At 45.3% G+C, this 20,471-nt stretch overlaps 1 protein-coding gene across 1 annotated transcript in view; it reads left to right on the top strand.

The window, feature by feature from the left end:
• The window catches only part of LOC146835029 (cytochrome P450 4B1-like), a 204,537-nt gene that overhangs the window by 161,166 nt on the left and 22,900 nt on the right, over positions 1–20,471 (top strand). The window contains exons 9-11 of the mRNA XM_085602690.1: positions 322–455; positions 11,993–12,057; positions 15,698–15,780. Of these exons, the coding sequence (XP_085458816.1) occupies positions 322–455; positions 11,993–12,057; positions 15,698–15,780 (282 nt within the window). The remainder of the gene's footprint in view (positions 1–321; positions 456–11,992; positions 12,058–15,697; positions 15,781–20,471) is intronic.

Here is a 20,471-nt window from a genome sequence, read left to right on the forward strand (position 1 = left end):
TTTTATTTTGATATATATTAATATATGTCTTGAAGGTAGCAAGATTATAATATGAAACGTTTACACATCATATATCAAGGTTATCAAGAAATTGTATGAATGTATGTAAAAAAAATCCAGAAAGCCTCGTTGTTGATTAACGTATGTTAAAAAGTTTGATAGGCAGCAATTGCTGCCTGATTTGGAAAAGAATGAGCAGACTCTTTGAGAAGCAATGTAAGTAATGCAGTATTTTATACACTACTTAGTCACACTTTAAACATAATTTTGCATTCTGTAACATGGACCACAATTTTACAGTCACAGTACCATGTATTTCAGGGATGATCTTGGTAAGATGACTTACACCACTATGTGCATCAAGGAGTGCCTTCGCCTCTATCCACCAGTACCTGGCATCTCGCGAAGTCTCACTAAACCAATGACATTTATTGATGGACGGACATTACCAGAAGGTATGAATTTTAATTCAAGTAAAAACCAGAATAAATAATGTGATATATTTTTCTCATGGAAATATTATAGCCGTCCTACCTTAATACAAGTTCAAGGATCAGTTAATCCAAAACCAACTGAACATCACACAATTTATATTCCAAGTTCCTTTCATGGATCCTTAAAGCACCAGAAAGCATTTAGGGTCTAATTTAGATCTCGGCGGACAGGTTACTCTGCCACAACGGTGACTGATATCCTGTATGCAGAAATGTAAATCCCATAGGAGATAATGGGATTTATATTTCGGCAGACAGGATATCTGTCACCATTGTGACTGAGTAACCCATCCGCCGAGATCTAAATCAGGCCCTTAGTTCCTCAGGGTTGTGTGCTGCAGCAGACCCCTCTACTCAACAGCCTTTTTTATTGTCAGTTCAGCAACCTTGATTTTAGTTGTACAGGCTTTCGGGTTGTAGCTGGCATCTTTTTGCCTGACAAAGGGCACAAAGGTTATAGATGTAATGTTGGTACCTTATAGCTGTCAGTGAAATACATTGTTTTGGGATTCCACCTATTTCTAGAAACTGTACAAGCCACAAAAGTCTGATGTGCTTCATCTATATGGTTCACTCATTTTGGATTTCCTATAAACAAAGAGGGCACACATTTTATGATGTACAGTTTACAGAGTGTTTTTGTGGCCCAGCAAAATAAACAATATTATATTACACAACAAAGGGCAAAAAAACAAACTATCATGAAGCAGTGATGAAAGCTTGTTAGCCGAAATGACTTCTGTTTTCCAACTTTTTTGAGTTTTGTGGTTTAAACTAATTAGGTCCTGCCACTCCAAGGTATCTGTCGCATGATGGTGTAGCCCCGGAGGAGAACTGTATTCTTACTGCTGTTTTGTCAGGTTGAGTTCTCCCTCATATACTGTTTCATCACTCGGAGGAACTTAGTCCTAGTTTTGGGTGAGGTCTAGAAGGGTGGAGTGTTACCTGTGTACCACTGATATGGACACATCCATTCTCAAATTACTGACGCAACGGGTCATGTATATATGTAGTAGGACTAATTTGTAATTGACACGGTTTAAGCTAGATCTAATTTGAATCATTAATTTAAGAAATTGGGTTATTAGTTGAGTGGGGTGAAATCCTACTCAGCAACATCCACAATCCTTGTCCTGGTGAACTGCAAAACGTAATTAAATTAACCTGTTCTTAACCCTCTGGTAGGCTTGGCTCAAAAGCATTCAGGATTAACTTAGAGGCAATGTGTAAAGTATTTATGCAGAACTTAAACAGTAATAAAGTAAAAACATAACACAAGAAAAATCCCACAGCAATTAAAATATAGTGTACATTATTTTAATTCATTTTTTGAGACCGAAACAAATCAAATCTAATCAGTAGAGCCAGAGTTATGTGGCTTTAAAGTTTGAAGTGATAAATAGTGCCTAAATGTTCAAATCATCAACCGTGGACATCTACTTGTGCGAGACCCAGAAAAAGTTGAACGTTATGACCGACCACAATGGAGCACGGTTTGAATACACAAAGTGAATTGGGCACGCTATCTGCTTGCATTTGGACTTAGAAGAATTTGTATGAAAAATGTCTGAGAAGGTAAAGTTCAGCAGGATAAGGCAGGCAGTGGTGTCTGAGGAGTAAGCGTCATCATCGGGAGCTGCTGGAATAACCTGCGGTGAAGATTTCTATGTTTGGACTTAGTCTCTTTAATGGAATTTGTACATTTCCAGTGGGACGAAGCTGAAGCCTGTATCCAACAAGGACTCCACAAGGCTGGATACTCCTTCTGCGAGGACCCTCTGCACAGGATTTGCTGCTATGGAGAAGAACGTAGCAGGAGGTGCTATGAAGTCATGCCGGCAAGGCAAAGTACATTGGGTGGATTGGCTAGAAGATATGCCCCAGTCTCCTCTTGGTTCTCAGATCGCTTTTTGACAGTTCTGGATTTGGGTTCCTTTAGCACCAGTTCCCACAGGTCAAGGACTCGACGAGCACTTCTCTGAGAGTCAGGACTAAGTCAGACTGGGGTCTATTGCGGGTTCAAGATGGCCTTTTCTGTCCCTGATGCCTCTGATAAAGGGGCCAGTCAACTAGACCTTGTAGCCACTCTAGAAGTTTAGGGTTCAAGCAGGAAAGCAGGTTTCAAGCAGCAGGACAGTCCTCTGAGGGCGTAAGGCAGGTATCAGGCAGCAGGTCAATCCTGTTGGTGTAGCAGGGCAGTCCTCTGAAGTACACAGATGGCCACAGTCAGCAGGGCAGTCCTCTGAGAGTCCTTGAACAGGTCAAGAAGTGAACTAAAAGAGTGGATCTGAGGGTCCCATTTTTATACCTAATGCCAGCTTTGAAGTGGAAGAAACTTATGGAGTTTTTCCCCAATAGGACACATGACTGGCTGCCACGTTCTCCCATACTTTCAGATTATTCGCCACAATCTATACACATCTCTGCGGCGAATTTGCATGCTGGTACTAACTACCTGAATCCTTCTCCAACTTGATGCCATTATATTTCCTTAGTGCGACTCTCGCTCAAGCGTACTGCTCCTGGCTTGTAAGACGGGCAACGCCTAAGAAAGACAAAAAGCTGGTAAAACAGCAATGCAAGGATCCAGTGAATCAACCTGCAGAGTCTGTCCTGTTGGGTTGATGGAAAAGAGCTCTATCACAATAGCTATTTATGCTAAATGCGGCTCAAAACGAAATGCCATTACAGACGAGAGCAGTGAAGCTGTAGGTGTAGCAATCGTCGCACCAACCACTGAGGCGGAAAACGTGTTATTACTTATCTAAAGTTCTAGAAGTGAAGAAGAGTGACGTGGTTTTGGATAAGGGTGGAAAATCTCATGAAAAATTGGTAAAAGCTTTGACACCAAAGAAGCCAGACGATAGCTTAGAGAAATTGAATAAAACTCCTATGACAGGTTTACATACAAGAGAGGCACGTGGATAAATCAACATTTTAAGGATAGCTAAGGATAACTAATACCTAAGAGTTAGATTTAGGGCCCTCGTTGTAGTGCATGGCCACTGTATCAAACAGGGACTTTTTTAGAGTCAAATTTTATAATTTGAGAAGAGTCTTGCCGGTGGCAGTGGCAGGCTCTATCCGCTCGTGCTGTGTTTTAATGTATGTGTCACACCGTTAGCGCTGATCCACAGCGTGATATTTTAACTTTAGCGAGTAGGCTAAATTTTAAAAAGTTCTGTGTGTTCACTTATTTTTCTGTCACTCACTTCCTTGCCGACTCCCGCCCCGGTCTGCCGCGTCCATTTCTGGGCGATTGTTGCGGAGGGTGAGGAGGAGCCAGCACTTCCGGGCTCGAGCGGCCAGGTCAGCGCTCTAGTGGCGTTGTAGGCGATGTGTATTTAATCTGCTGCCTCACGCAGTCGCGCTGTGGAGAAGAGTCTTGCCGGTGGCAGTGGCAGGCTCTATCCGCTCGTGCTGTGTTTTAATGTATGTGTCACACCGTTAGCGCTGATCCACAGCGTGATATTTTAACTTTAGCGAGTAGGCTAAATTTTAAAAAGTTCTGTGTGTTCACTTATTTTTCTGTCACTCACTTCCTTGCCGACTCCCGCCCCGGTCCGCCGCGTCCATTTCTGGGCGATTGTTGCGGAGGGTGAGGAGGAGCCAGCACTTCCGGGCTCGAGCGGCCAGGTCAGCGCTCTAGTGGCGTTGTAGGCGATGTGTATTTAATCTGCTGCCTCACGCAGTCGCGCTGTGGAGAAGAGTCTTGCCGGTGGCAGTGGCAGGCTCTATCCGCTCGTGCTGTGTTTTAATGTATGTGTCACACTGTTAGCGCTGATCCACAGCGTGATATTTTAACTTTAGCGAGTAGGCTAAATTTTAAAAAGTTCTGTGTGTTCACTTATTTTTCTGTCACTCACTTCCTTGCCGACTCCCGCCCCGGTCCGCCGCGTCCATTTCTGGGCGATTGTTGCGGAGGGTGAGGAGGAGCCAGCACTTCCGGGCTCGAGCGGCCAGGTCAGCGCTCTAGTGGCCCCTACTGCCTATAAATGTGTGTTGGCCAGCGACCGCGCAGCGGACGCGTGCAGCGGGCGCGCCGGAAGCGCGCCGAAGTCGAGCCAAAGTCTAGCCCGTCTGCGCCCGTCCGCGGCCGGACGGGGCGCGGGGCCACACACCCTGGCCTACCAAACCCCCTCCACTTACGGTACGATAAACAAACCTTGTTGAATCTCCGTCCTGCTATAACACTACCATGTCTACACTCTATGAAGGCTTTATCAGTACACAACTGTTCTATGTGCCCTTTTACTCCAGAAGTGGGCTCCATAACAGTCCCCCCTAAAAAACTGATAAAAGCCGCACTGCTTAACTGTAGATCTCTCAGTAAACACTGCATCCAAGTCTATAATCTACTTGAGGATGAAGCACTTGATATTTTGATGTTAACTGAAACCTGGCTTGGCGAACACTCTGACCCTGACATCATAGAGGCGCTGCCTCCTGGATATTCTCTCGCTAGACTTGACAGGCAAGACAGTAGGGGTGGAGGAATAGCTATTGCTGTTAGAGCCCCACTGGAATGCTCCCTATTCCCCTTGACAATTGACCACTGCGAAGCTGCTTCATTCACTATCTCACTGGGGCCCCAACACTCCCTATCAGGTATTCTTATATACAGACCCCCAGGCAGACTGTTTGATTTTACAGCTAGCCTAATAGAGGCGACAGCACATCTCGCCTTGAGGAAATCCAGACTCCTGGTACTTGGCGACATGAACATTCATTCTGATGATGTCCAAGACAAGGATGCCTCCTGTATAAAAGATGAATTACTCTCCCTGCAGTTAACTCTTAAAAACCAGGAGCCTACTCACAGACAAGGTCACCTGCTCGACCCCATATTTGGCAACTGGAATGGAGTAGAAGCGCTTCCTCCAATACCCGTTCCTTGGTCTGACCACTTTGTCATTCCCTTACAAATATGGGTGTCCGAGTCTGAAACTAGGAGTGGTAGTACGCAGATTTACCAATGTCGAAAGTGGAAAAATTTCAACTTAGACACCTTTATCGACAATCTTGAAGCGGCAGGACCTCCTGGAGGGTCCGACTGTGAGGCTGCCTATACATGCCTTAAGAACTGTGTCCTAACTGCCCTAGATAATACCGCTCCTACCCGTAGGTCAGTAATTAACAAGAAAATGAGAAAACCCTCCCCGTGGTTTACTTCTGAACTTCAGGTTGCAAAATCTGCATGCAAAAAACTGGAACGTGAATGGCGCATTAAATTTTGCCCCACAGCCAAAAACCAATATAAAAAAGCGCAAGCGAGATACTATAAACTTATTCGTTCCGCTAAAGCACTACACTATAAGACCCGCATTGGAGAGGCTGAGAACTCCTCAAAGGAGCTCTTTAAAATTTTCAAAGAAATCTCGGTGGTATCTAATGAGAGCAATGCCCAGAGTGACTCTGTGGAATCATGCAATAATATTGCTAAATACTTTGCCGGCAAAATCACCAACATCTATGCAAACTTCTCTAAGGATCTGCCCTTGGGCTCTGACTTTACTGAGAACTTGGAGATTACTCACGCTAAGGCATGCCTATACTGCTTCTCTGTCCCTTCTACTACTACCTTAAATAATATCTGTAAAAGCATCAAATCAGGCTCCCCTCGGGATCCTGCCCCTCCCAAGATATTAGCAGCCAGCCTTAAAGTCTTAGAACAACACTTCAGACATATTCTCCAACTCTCCTTTTCTACAGCCACCCTCCCTGTGGAGTGGAAGCAAGCCATTGTACTTCCGATAAAGAAAAAACCAAACATAAGCCAGGATATTCTAGAAAACCTACGGCCCATCTCGCTGCTACCTTATCTGGCGAAGGTGGCCGAAAAAATAGCTAACAGCCAACTCATGGCCCATCTAGAGTCTAATAATGCCTTCCACAGCTCTCAATCTGGGTTTAGGACACGATATTCTACTGAAACCGCCCTTCTGAGAGCGACCGAAACCTTACGAGCAGGTGCGGATGAGGGCCAGACTATGGCATTGATTATGCTTGACCTTAGTGCCGCGTTCGACACTGTGGCACATTCCGTCTTGCTGCAGTGTCTGAACAAAGCCGGGGTCACCCAGGAAGCACTGGGCTGGCTTAAAGCCTTTCTCACCAACCGCTGCTTCCAGGTTCAGAGAGGCATGCATCGCTCTAATAGCATAGCTTTAGAACAGGGGGTACCTCAGGGCTCCGCCCTGAGCCCCACCCTGTTCAATCTTTACATGGCCCCCTTGGCTGAAGTGGTTGAATCGTTCGGCATTGAATTAGTTTCATATGCCGACGACACCCAACTCCTCATTTCCCTGTCCCAAGCACCCTCCATTGATGCTAACAACTTTAAAACCTGCATGCAGGCTCTGGCAGGCTGGATGACCCAGCACTGCCTGAAGCTAAATGGCTCAAAAACGGAGGTTCTGGTAATTGGAGGAAGGGATGCGAGCTGGACCAAGGAGTGGTGGCCATCATGTCTGGGGCCGTTACCCACTCCCTGCAAAGCAGCTAAGAATCTGGGGATCTGGGTTGATCCCAGACTCTCTTATGACAACCATGTACACAAAGTGGTAGGGAAATGCTTCGGGGTGATGAAGACCTTGAACCGTACCCTAGACCTCCTCCCTCTTGAAGCCAGGCGCACTATGACCCAAGCTCTAGTGACCTCGAGGATAGACTATGGTAATGTGCTTCTGCTCGGAACAACACAAAAAAACATCAGGAGACTTCAAGTACTCCAAAACACAGCAGCACGCCTAGTCCTTAGACTTCCGAAAAGATCAGCCTCTACGCCAGCCCTAGCCACTCTGCACTGGCTCCCCATAAAAAAGAGAGTCCTATATAAAGCACTTCTAATGTGCTATAGGATCATCTCACACAAAGCTCCCCTTTACATGACAGATCTGGCTATCCCCTACGAGCCTAACAGAACTCTCCGCTCTGGGGGAACTGGATTGCTTAAAATTCCCCGCGTCAAGAAAGCCAGAATGGGTGGCTGTTCTTTTCGTGTTATGGCCGCCAAAGAATGGAACTCTCTCCCCATGAGTATCAGGCTAGCGGATTCAGAGACCTTGTTCAGAAAACTTTTAAAAACCCATCTGTTTTCTCTTTAACTTCCCTCCTTGGCCCTGACTTTTCTCCACAGCGCGGGGACACGCCGGGATGGCGTCACCATGCGCTTTACAAGCCCCTTTATTATTATTATTATTATTATTATAATCCTCCCAGAAAGTTGAGATCTGCTAACAGACCTTTGACAGCAATCCCCATAATTCAGTGCACAAGAGCTCATCTGGGCTCAATTTAATGGACTCAGCTACTCCTTGAGTTGCACGTAGTGAGTGATGTTGCAGTGCTCAAGAGAAGCTTAAAACTTGGCTTTGTGTGCTGGCTAACTTCTGTCGTTCACCTTCCACCTTATGCTTTTCGCACCTGAACACTCCGTGGAGTAGCTTTGCACGCTATAAAATGCTTTTCTCATCTTCATCATCAGAAGTCTCTGGAATCTCCTGCCTCTCTGCCCTGTTCCCAGACTTACAGCATTGCTCTCTCATCCTGACTTGGATGGCCCATCCTGGCAACATCTGGTCCCTCTATTGTGTTGATGTCTGCCAACTACACCTAGTCATGTGACCCAGGAAACAGGCGGCAGGCACCAACTGGCTAGGACACGAAAATGCCAACTTTCTAAATCTGGCTTTTTAGGAATGACGATTTTAAATCTGACTCTACCATTAAAAAGGATTTTAGATTATAAATTCCTTAGACACCGAACATGATATTTCACCAGCTTCCAAACAGACGTTATCATTTATTAAAGGTAATAAGGTATCCCAATGTTATCCTAAGGGTGGGCATGTCTAACAACAGTGAAAAACAAATTTGTGAGTTTTTCAGTACCAGAACAGGTAAAACTTAAAAATGCATGCCCAATCTTTTAATTACAATGCATTCAGTCCTATGAGCTGTTTAGGGCCTGCCTTAGGGGTGACTTATATGTTAACGAAGGAAGGTTTAGGCTGGCAAGGTGTTTTTTTTTAGAGTTTTATATAACACAAACTAAAGTTATTGGCGCACATTTATTTTATGTCCTCATAATTAGGGCATGCTTTCAGTGGTGCTAAACATGCAATGACCCTCTGATCTGAAACTCCTTTGTTAAAGGAAAACTCTTCTCTTAAATATATTAAAGTTTGTCTTTATGAGAAATTCACTTTATATTATTCTCTGCTCACTGTTTTGAGAAACACCTGTGTTGCATAAGGGTTTTGATAAGTGCTTGTGCAGCTAAAGTCCATATAGACCTGGTTTGACTACCATGGACCCCCACTCCTCTTTGTTTTGCCAAAGTGTTTTTTTTATACTTTTTATAAATGTAATCATGGATGGGATAGCTGCAGGCGATCAACACATTTTCTGCGGCTCCAAGTACTGAGCATATGGTTATTTAAATAGCAATATAAAACAGAAATAGCACAAATATATGGATATTCCATGATAGTCTGAGTTTTATTTACTCCAAAACATAAAGGAACAATTTCTACATGTGCACATAGTATGTGGAACATTATTAAATGTATGTGATGAGCGAGTGTACTTTATGATCTAAAAATAGTGCCTCATAAGTTAGAAGAAGGTAGAGTCATACATACACAGCAAACAACATGAGAGTTGTAGTCATTTTGGGGGGAGCAAAGGCAGAATTTGTGTATTTGTTTCAATATTGGTAATAATAGGTCTTGCAGACAGCTGTGCTGTCAACACAGGCCTAAAATTATCTGAAAGAAGGCAAGGGATGACGGAGGCCCCGAGGCAAAGGTGCTGTGCATTCCATGAACAGGTGTGGCATCGGTAACAAGGATTTCATGTTGTAGAACACTGTAGGCGTGTTTGGGGTATGTTGGTCACTGACTGTAGGTCAGGAGGTAGGCTGTTACATAGCAGTCTTGGGTCCAATTTTATCAACACGTCTTCACAGGACCTAAGCGTATGGTAATCGAGGACCAGGTTTTCAAACGGTCGTAAACTTTACTTATCATTGCCTGAAAAGTGGTTGACATGTCTTTTTTCCTGTTGTCAAAAGACTGAAGTGTAAGCCTAGGAAATCGATGATCATACACATTTTCTAATGTGTGTGTGTGTATATATATATATATATATATATATATATATATATATATATATATATATATATATATATATATATATATATATACATATAGAAAAGAAAACACAGGTCTGAGGGACGTTATAGTTAGTTGGACATTTCACTCATACAAAACCAGAGGAATTCGGCCGTTATAGTTAGTTGAACTAACTATAACTCGCGGCCCCGCAATGCACTGCTGATGTTGTCACATATTACATCACTCATGACCTATGTTTTTTTTCAGTGAATTTCTAAGGTTTTTTAAAATGCTAATTTCCAACTATAACGTTCTTGAAACCTATGTTTTTTTTCAGTGAATTTCTAAGGTTTTTTAAATGCTAATTTCTAACTAACGTAGTAGTCTCATTTGCAGAGTGGTGCAGAAAGGGGCCTGGGCCTACGACCATCGCTCAGGAATTCCGCTGCGTAGAACTTACAGGAGGTACCAGGTGGGCTACTTGGCTGCCAGAGTCCTTCAGGAGTAAAGTGGACTTCATCACCCAACCAGTTTTATGCCAGGAGGCGCTTTTGCAGAGTGGTGGAGTAAGATGAGCGTGGCCTCTGAAGATCTCTTAGCAATCCTACTGCGTGGGACTTACTGGAGGTAACTGGAGGGGTAGTTGGCCCCCAAGGCCAACCTTGGGGGCCAATTACCCCTCCTATTACCTCCAGTAAGTCCCACACAGAGGGATTGCTAAGTTCTCATAACAGGCCATGCCCCCTTTCCCCACCACTCTGCAAACGCACTCTCTGGTGCGCTCTTGGATGGGGATTAAAGTCCCCTTGCCTACCTGATACCTCCAGTAGGCCCCAGGTAGTGGGATTGCTGACAGGTGGACACAGGCTACACCCCCTTTCTCCACCACTCTGCAAATGCACGTTCTGAGTTGGGGGATTAAGTCCCCTTGAATCCTGAGCATTCCTGGGGGCCAACTAGCCCACCAGGTACCTCCAGTAAGCCCCACACAGCTGGATCGCTGAGAGTGGTCTGGGGCCACGGCCCCTTTTTACACCATTCTGCAAACGCACCTCCTGGTGAACTGCTGCTCGGGCGATGAAGTCCACTTTAGTCCTGAGGTCCTCAGGACACAAGAGGACCTCTTCGCCCCACCAGCAATGCACCAAGCGGCGCGTTTGCAGAGTAGTGTAAAAAGGAGTGTGGCCTCGGACCATTTCTCAGCAATCTCACTATGTGGGGCTTAGTGGAGGTACCTGGTGGGCTTGTTGGCCCCTAAGGACCCTTAGCATTCAAGGGGACTTAATCTCCCAAATAAGAATGTGCCAGACGGCGTGTTTTCAGAGTGGTGCAGGAAGGGGGTGGGGCCTCCGGAGAGATGCCGTGTTTTCTCTTCTTATTATATTTTTAGAAGGGGAGCCTGTGTGGCCCCTCTACTCCTAGTATTTTTTTGGGCCTTGGGGACCCCATTGCCCAGGGCCTGAGCCATTTTTTTTACTTAAAAAAAAAAATGGGGAAGGGGCTGCGCGGTCCCCCTCCCGACGCCGATTTCGGCCCCGGGGACTCAGTCCTCTGGGAAATGGCCACTTAAAAAAAAAAAAACATTTAAATGAGTGGGGCTGCACAGCCCTCCTGAGGCCATTATTGGCCCGGGGACCCCATCCCTTGGGGCATTGCCTCTTTTAGAAACATTTTTTTATTAATATTATGGGAGGGGGCCGCGTGGCCCCCTTCCTTTGGCCACTTTTGACCCCGGTACTCCATCCCCCAGGGCCTGGCTGCATGTTGGGGGCCGCGGGGGGATCCCCAATGCCCCCGTGGTCCCAGCCGTCTCCTGCGGTATCCAGCATTGCTTTTGGACAAGGGGAACTGCTGACATGCAGCTCCTCTTGTCAAAAAGCAATTCTGCTTCGCTTCATGGAAGCAAGAGCATGTTTCCTGCTCTCACTTCCATGAAGCGAAGCAGTGTTTGCAATGACAGGGTGGGAGCAGTGCAGTGCTCAGCACTGGCAAAAACTGGTACAAATTAAGCACCACCCAAATTACTGTGTGCAACTAGTACAATGTTTCAGAGCAAATCTGATTGCAGTGCCTTAATACACCCTACAGTGTTGAAACATAGGAGGGTTTCTTTTAAACCTCTGCCATCTGTTAGTTATACCCAACAATATAACCTGCCCGCGGGTAAAAGTGGAATTATTGATCTAAGCAATTGCATATCCTCATCAGAATTTCACTTGTGTGAGGAGAGATCTCATCCACATTTGTGGACTGTTTGGTTGAGTCCTAAATGTTGTACTGGAATGCAAAACCGCCTTTCTGTCACATTCCTACGCTCGAAAATGTAGTTATTTTCAATGGATACATGTGTTAAGTAGCTTTCTTTTTCTTTTTCTGCAGGATTTATTACATTTTTAAGCATTTATAGCATTCATAGAAACCCGACCGTATGGAAGGACCCAGAGGTACAGTAATTCTGTTGTTATTATAGTTATCTAATTTATTGTTTTCTTTAGAAGTGAATGTTAGTATTTCAACCCAAACTGTTGGGATCTGGTGCTAGATTGATCACAGATGTCAGTGTATCCTCCTTTTTGTGTGTGTTTTTTGTATTTCTGGTTGAAAAATGTAAATGTGCTTGCAAACGTACATTGATATGTCGAAGTCAAAGATGCACGTAGCCTTTATATTTGCTGTTGTCTTTTTTCAGCAGTTTGCTGCCTTCTGGCTAAATTTGTTCTATACAAATACCAAATTGAACAATTGAAGGACAGAATGCTGAACAGTGTCAAACACTCACCCATAGTCAGAGATCTGGGCCAAATTCTATTGTTTTTTTGCTCACCATCCGAGTTTGGACCCAGCCATATGCAAATCTGTCTAGACTCTGATCCCCATGAATAGTCCACCCCCCTACTGCCAGGCTAGGTTCTCCCCGGACAAGAAACAAACACCTTGGACCAGCTCTGGGCTAACACCCCCGTCAGCCAGGATAGCTTGGCATGGGCAGCAGGGGGCCCACGCCTGGGCATACCCGTCTCACTTAGGGCAACAAATGGAAAAGAACAGCACACAATTCCAAATCAGTCTTGACCCTGCTCCCTATGGTAACAATCCAGCCCAAACTGCAAGGCCAGGTCCTCCCTGGGTATCACCCCCTCATCAGCCAGGATAGCTTGAATCCAGTGACATTTCGAGCACAGAACACACGTCTGGGTATACCCGTCCCACTCAGGGTGACAAATGCTGAAAGATCAATTGATGGTTGGAATGTTTGCTCCCGGTCCTGGGAGGACCTGGCCTGGCAGTTCAGGCTGGACTGTTAACATGGGGGGCAGGGTCAAGACGGATTTGGAATTGTGTGTTGAGCAAAAAAGCAATTTATTTAGGCCCAGATCTCTATACTGTGGGTGAGTGTTTGACATTGTTCAGCATTCCGTTCATCATTTGTTCTCTATACAAATACCACCCACATTCAGTGGAGAGTGACTTGTCCTCTAGAAGGAGAAACCACCAAAGCGATTTAACCCTCTAATGAACTCTAAATCCACATTGGAGGTTCTCTGTAAATACCAGAGAAATTCATAGGAACTAGTGCAACAGAGACGTGCTCCAAGTCCCATTTCCCTATCTCTCCTAATATACATGCTGGGACGGCTCCTACGCTAAGGCGGAGGAACGTCGCCCCACTGCTTTAAAGCAGTGCAAAGTCAAAATAAAATGATAATAGCAGCTGTCTGTTATTATCATTTTATTTTAACTATTGCAGTTGCACTGCAGAGCAGCTCTGCTGATAGGGCGGTGTGAGGCTGGCCTCACCTGGCCGGAGGGGGAATGGTGGCTGCACCTAAAGTGTGCATGAAGGTTTGGCCAGTCGCCTCGGGCCGGCCAAACAGTCATGCACACTGCATGTTCTACACAGGCTGTATTATAAAGCCTCTGTGGAGCACATGCCAAGCCTCCAAGCCACTGTCTGAGCGCCGAACCACGGCGCTCAGACCAATCACAACTCTGCTCAAGGCAGAGTTGTGATTCATCAGGGGATTCTGGGAGACTGGGTGGTTCCTACTGGAGAAGACGTGGCGGCTGTGACAGCAACCTCCAGATACATTTTCTTTTTTTTTACCCTAACCACCCCCCGCCACCGTTCCCTAATGGCTGCCACTGTGTACATGTCCCAGTCTCCAGGCCCTAAATTCAGTGCCTCAAGTTATGTTCCACTAATCATCTTTCTTAGATCCAGGACCCAGCGTACCAAGTACATTGACCAGGGTTGTGGATCCCAAACACAAGATGGTGGACGGAGTGCTGTAACTTTTCAACCACTCATCCCAGTCAAGATATCTTGGTTTAATCCGTTTTTCTTTGGCTCACTATGCCACCGCAGTTTTGACCCAGCCATATGCAAATCAGTCTTGACCCCGCTCCTCATGGGAACAATCCAGCCCGAACTGCCAAGCCACGTCCTCCATGGACCAGAAACAAATACCCCCGGACCGATTTCGGGGAATCATCAGCCAGGGTAACTTGAATCTAGTGGCACAGCGAGCAAAGGACCCACGTCTGGGCATACCCTTGGCCACTTATGGCGAACATAGCAAACACAACACGATGATGGATGGAGTCCTGAAACTTTTCAACCATTCACCCCCAGTCAAGAGATCTGTTAAAACCAAGCCTGATCTATCTGTGTCCCACATACCATGCCATTTTCCAAGTCTCTTTCTACTAGCCCTATGCCCTATGCCCCAACCACTCTAGTTTGCCTCTCATATGCTCCTCCCTTCACCCTCAGAGTCCCATGAACAAAATATCATTCCCAAGTCATGATTCCAAATCCCTTTCCTTAATCATTTTCCAACAAGGGTTTGTAAGTTTTTTGGTTAGCAGTGTGTGCTACGCATAAAGAAGCACAAGACGTGAATCCTCTCTTTAAATGTCCTCTCCCAACTCTTCTGTTTCAAGTGCTATATCAAGTGATCCCCTACGATCCATCCTCAAAGTGCTGTGTCAAAAGTCTAATGTCCCTAGCTCTGCACCCACGCCCTGTGTGCTAAATGTATTGTCACTTAGCCCCGAAGAAAGATAAACATGCTTAATTGACCCCTCCTCCCATTGTCTGTCTGTACTACTTGACTCGCTTTGGGAATTCTGGAGAAACGTTGGATGTACACTGATATCCGAGGTGGCCACCTAGGTACCCCTTGACTCGCTACAGTGATTCTGGAGTAGTCTTAAAGGTATACTTGTATCTTAGGGGCACCTAGGCACCCCTTGTCTCCTTACAGTGATTCTGGAGTAGTCCCAGAGGTAAACTAATATCGTAGAAGCCCACCTAGGTTCCCATTAACACACTACTAGTCTTAGTAGTACACTGATATCAGAGAACATCCACACGTCCTCTCCTATTCGCCTGTGGATTACTACGATAATTGAGAATAAGCTCATACTATTTCATAGAATCTAAGGTCCCCTTTAGTTCTTTTTGGAGTGCCCCTCTCTACAAAGAATTTTTGATGAACAAATAGTGACTCTAAATCCCTCAGAAGTGGGTGCCAGATGGATTACTGGGGCACCAAGTGGTATTTTCAGTACATTCCTTCAAGAGTTTCTCAGTAATGTCTCATGAGCTATTACTTGCCTCTTGCTGCCTTGGATAATAGAATGCAGTTTGTTGTAACCTATTATACGGGACGGTCGGCGACTCGTCCAGTCTCTATCTAACACACGAGATATGCTTCCCAATACATCCATAGGCCTCCTCTCTATCATTGTCTGAAAAGTAGCTGCTAAATGAAAGCGAAAGCAGACAGACATGTAGGACAAGGAGACATCCGTAGTTTGCAGAATCTGTTTTGTGCTTTAACTATGCAAATAATATAAAATGCATTTTCAGAAGATATTTGAAACACAATGGTATATTTTATCATACGGCATGCCCTTGATTCCCAGGATAAACATTTTAGTTAATGTATATCCTAATGTTATCTTATGCTACCTATGCTATGTTATCTCATGCTCTATCGTCATTTGTGAATAGCAGTTGTCCCCTTTCTCGAAGTGCTCCCATACCGTTTACCTTTGGTTTTCTATATTGTTTTCTAGGTGTTTGACCCCTTTCGGTTCTCGACTGAGAACTCCACTGATCGACACTCTCATGCGTTTGTGCCATTTGCAGCTGGACCAAGGTACAGTATGCCTTTTAAAATACTTCTAGTGCCCTTGACTCTGGAAATATTGTCTTCTGTTCCTTAGCTCCCTGGCTTCAGTTTTACATTCAGCAGATACTTAATTGCAATATTCAGTCATTCACAGGAGACCGGGGCTGTGTGTGGGCCCAAGTGCTGTTATAGAACCAAAGTGGCCAAGAAGCCACTCTGCAGTGGATGGATTATGAGCATGAAGGAGGAGAAGGATAAATCAGGTACCCTTACACAGGGAAAAGCTTCCTTTTTAGGATGAAGAGACCTATATTTGTGGGTTTATAGGTATATCCAAAACAACAACAGATCATCTTCCATAAGAACTCCAAATAATACCCAGTGTGAGTCAGATAAGAAACGCTCCTGTTTAAGTTGCTTTAAGTGGTTAACTTGGATGCATGGAACCCAAACGGAGACCTGTACCCATTCGGATGCTACAGAGAACAGTGTGATACACTGTATTAGAACCTGCATTCAGGTCCGGTAGTACTAAGAGTCATACAAACATTGTCCTAGGTATGAATACAACAATATTTGTGGGTAACAGGAATACTGCTCGGTGCTATGCTCTTAGTGCACTGGTACCCTACCAGTGTGATAATTGTAATACATTTTGTTGTCCTAAGTATGTTAGGCTGTTATAGTCTACACAGGTTTCATGTACAGCACCTTTGCAAAACACTTCGCCCTTTACTTCTGGTCGATGCAAACACATATTTCTGCATTAGTGAGTTTGCTCATGGAGGGTCATCAGTGGGGTTTCCATGGACAGATGATGTTCAGCTTTGTTAGAATGGTTGAATTTTTGGTGTGGTTTTTTCTGAGGTTGTCTTCTAAAGAATGTTGGATCTGCAGGCTAAGCGTGTGAAAGTGAAAGAAGTAGGTGTATCACAGATGGTGAAGGTTGTTTGATCCTCCGCCTAACCCGTGTCTGGTTCTAATTCAGCCTTCTTGCTGTCTTATGGCACTCATGCTTTATGGGATGTGACTGTACATTCCTAGGTGTTGGTGCGGATTATGTTGAGCTTGTTGTGTATGGTGTGCAGAGCTGATTTCATTGCTGGAAGTGTTTAAATTGATTCACATGCCAAGCAGCTGGGTTAGGGATCTGTATAAATCAGGAGTCATGGTTTTAATTTCTTGACTTGATGAGTCAAAGCAGGGAGTCATCCCGGTAGTTGTGGTTTGCTCTGCTCAACCTTAGACTTAGAATGTACCTCTCCCAGGATCGCCTGCTTCCATACCTACCTGCACCTGTGTCTCTATTTAATTATCCTGGGGCTCCTTTCTCGAGAGCATGCATGTTTCATAGATTGCTCAGGGAATATTTTATAGCACAATGGCCACCTATTATTTGGCCTCGAGGCAAGCTTCTTTCTGGTAGCCAGAGTTATGTCTGCAATTATGAATTTACTTGATGGAGGATCTGTGTGTGGGGAGCCTTTGAGTGGAGAAAATGCTGGCCGAAGGATATCTGTCCCATCAATGGCAAGTGCACAATGATGTATTGCTCCTGTTTTCGATGGATGATAGGTTATCCTTTTTGCCTGGTGCTAGTGTGTTCTCAATTCTTGCCAGGAGTAACTTTTGAGATGGCTGAATCTTGCTGCTCCCTCTCATCAGTACATTTATCTTTAGAGCTCATAGAGGCATAGAGAGGTGATGGCAGGAGAGCTTGGACAGTACCAGTTACTTTTGGTCAAGGGTCCAGAGGGCAGGCATAATAGACATGTGGTATTTCCAGGGTTGAAACATTGTTGGGGGTTTACAGTGGGGGGTGACCATACAAGTGTATGCAGGTAGAAAATAAAACTTAAAGACTTCGAAGTAAGCCTGCCATTTATCACAGAGTAAGCAACAACAGCATATTACACTCCCTATCAACAGTTGAAACCAAACAGTGTTGGGGAGGATTTTTGGGTTGATATTCATTTGACGATAAGACATCAACAGCTTTGTATGGGAATTTGAATATGTAGGCAGGTTGGTAATGGTTATGTAGTCACTGCCAATTGTAGGAGTTGATGTTGACTATTGTAATGTGTGCTAATTTTATCGCTGAGCTATGGAATGTTGATTTCACTGTGATTGAAGTTAACTGGCTAAGATTTCAATACTGTTAATTGTTTGTGACATGCTGATTCCCATCATCCATCTGCACAGGAAATTACATCATTGGTTTCCTGCCAAAACTCTCTTTCAAAGAATAAGCCAAGCAAGAGGACTTCATTTCCCTTCATCCATCTGTACAGGGAGTCACATCACTGGTTTCACACCCACCATACCTTGCTCTCCTCCTTAGACTACTTAATGGTGGTTGCAGTACAGCTGCACAGCGGTCGCATGCCAAAATTCACCAAAAGACAGGCCCATATGCGCCCATCTTAGCTGGACCGCGCCCAGCCCTAGGAACCCTGGTTCTCCCCCTGCCCACCGATACACTGTTGTGCTCCTCCATGCTGTAAAGCCCGGGTGCTACTTGTTGCACGGATGCCATACCATGCCACACCACACAACATGAAAGGAGCATTCTTTTTTGCCTCCTGCAAGTATTCATGTGCTTTCCTACACCTTGCACCTACCACTCATGACTCAATAGTACCCCACTTGCTCACACTTACACAGACCAAACAGCACCCAAGCAACACAACACAACACACTCTCATACATGCTCCTCAACACCTAGTCTCTCACCAAAAATGCCACAGAGCTACTGGACCTACTGCGTGACCATGCTCCCGACCTGCTCTTTCTCACAGAAACATGGATAAATCCAACCTTGGCACCGTACATTGCTACCGCCATCCCTGCTGGCTACAAACTTGTTAGGAAAGATCATCAGCACAAGCCCAGAGACGGATTTGCCGTCATATTCAAAGATACCATCAGTTGCACCACGTATATAGACGCTCCAATCAGCTACATGGAACGCCTCACATTCAAGATCACATCCAATATCTCCCTGGGTGGAACCCCCATGTGTAGACCACCTGGACCCCGCTCCAAGTTTGTCAGAGACATTGCAGACTTCGTCACACCCCTCACAAGTCCAGTACCTTCGTCCTCCTTGAAACCCTTAACATTTACCCAGAAGAGCACACCAACCCAAACTCTACGCCACTTCCAGAAAACCATGTAAACCTTGGCCGCACCCACCATGTTACCGAACCCACCCACACCTATTCGACCCAATTTTCTCCTCAATCAGCAGCATCACAGTCGGAAAGCGAGCAACTATGACCTGGACAGACAATGCCCTTGTCAGTTTCAGTACACTCATCCCTCACCATCTCAGATCTTTTACCACAGGAACTGCCCACTGGAGCTGGAAAAGCCTCTCTGATCATTGACCCATCCTCAATAGTCACTTGCTGAAAGCCATCAGAGACCTCAACAGCTAGATCACGGCAGGTTCCTACACCTTTGCTCCCTTCAAGTGCAACCCAGAGGCAACAGCCCTACTACAGGCTAGATGGTACACAGAGGAAGAACTCAGGCTGAAGAAATACTCTGAAAGCAACTGGAGAGCAAATGGAGAACAGGTCAAGACACCACAGATAAAGACATCTTCAAATCAGCCCTAAGACGGAACCACCAGCAGATACAGAACACCAAGCGCTTAGCTCTTGCAGATCACATCTATGTCAGCACTAACGGCAGGAAGGAAATCTTCACCATCATCAAAGATCTCACCTCAACTCCTGCCACATCCAGCAACATCACTCACTCACTCACAAGACCTTTGCAACTAGCTCTTCAAATTCTTCTGTAAGAAGATCCCCTCAATATACAGCAACTTTGACCCTCAACAGAACCCCGTTATTGCAACTGAACGTCCTATCACAGTCAATGAACGAACCCTAACCTTGTGGCCTGCCATCACCATTGTCAAAATCTCTGCTACCATAAAGACCATCTACTCGGGGGTTCCATCTGACCTTTCCCCCAATCACACCTTCACCAAACGACTTCTATAAATCAATGAAGCACCAACACCAATCCTCAATTCCTCCATCAACTCTGTCACATTCCCGGACACCTGGAATCATGCCACCATTATGCGCCTTCTCAAGAAACCACCCGCTAATCCAGACACACTTTGCAACTACAGACCCATCTCCTTCCTACCATGCTGTCAAAGGTCTTAGAGAAACTAATCAACTGACTCCTCACTGACCACCTCAGCAACCACCAGCTCCTTGATGCCAGGCAGACTGGGTTCAGGTCCAACCACAGGACTGAAACAGCACTCATTGCTACCACAAATGACATCTGCATGGTCCTTGACAGCAGGGACATGGTAGACCTCACGGCAGCATTTGACACACCATCCTCATCAGGCACCTGCATGAGGTTGGCATCCAAGGATTCTCTGTCCTCTCAATCTTTCCCTTCTTAACGATAGAACACAAGCTGTCAGCCTGGCACCTTACTCTTCGGAAGCCCCTCATAGTTCTCTGTGGAGTGCCTCAAGGTTTATCGCTCCGACCCACCCTCTTCAACATCTACATGTTCCCTCTGGCCAATGTCATCTGCCACATGACATCAAAATCCTCTCCTATACAGAATTTCCTGATTACTGACACTTTGACCTGACTGGGAAGCGGAAGATGCTGCCATAGTTAAAGCCGGAATCCAAACGAGCTACAAGCGACACAGTTGTCGTGGCCAAGATC

Source organism: Triturus cristatus, chromosome 4_2, assembly GCF_964204655.1.
Source record: "Triturus cristatus chromosome 4_2, aTriCri1.1, whole genome shotgun sequence".
NCBI lineage: Eukaryota > Metazoa > Chordata > Amphibia > Caudata > Salamandridae > Triturus > Triturus cristatus.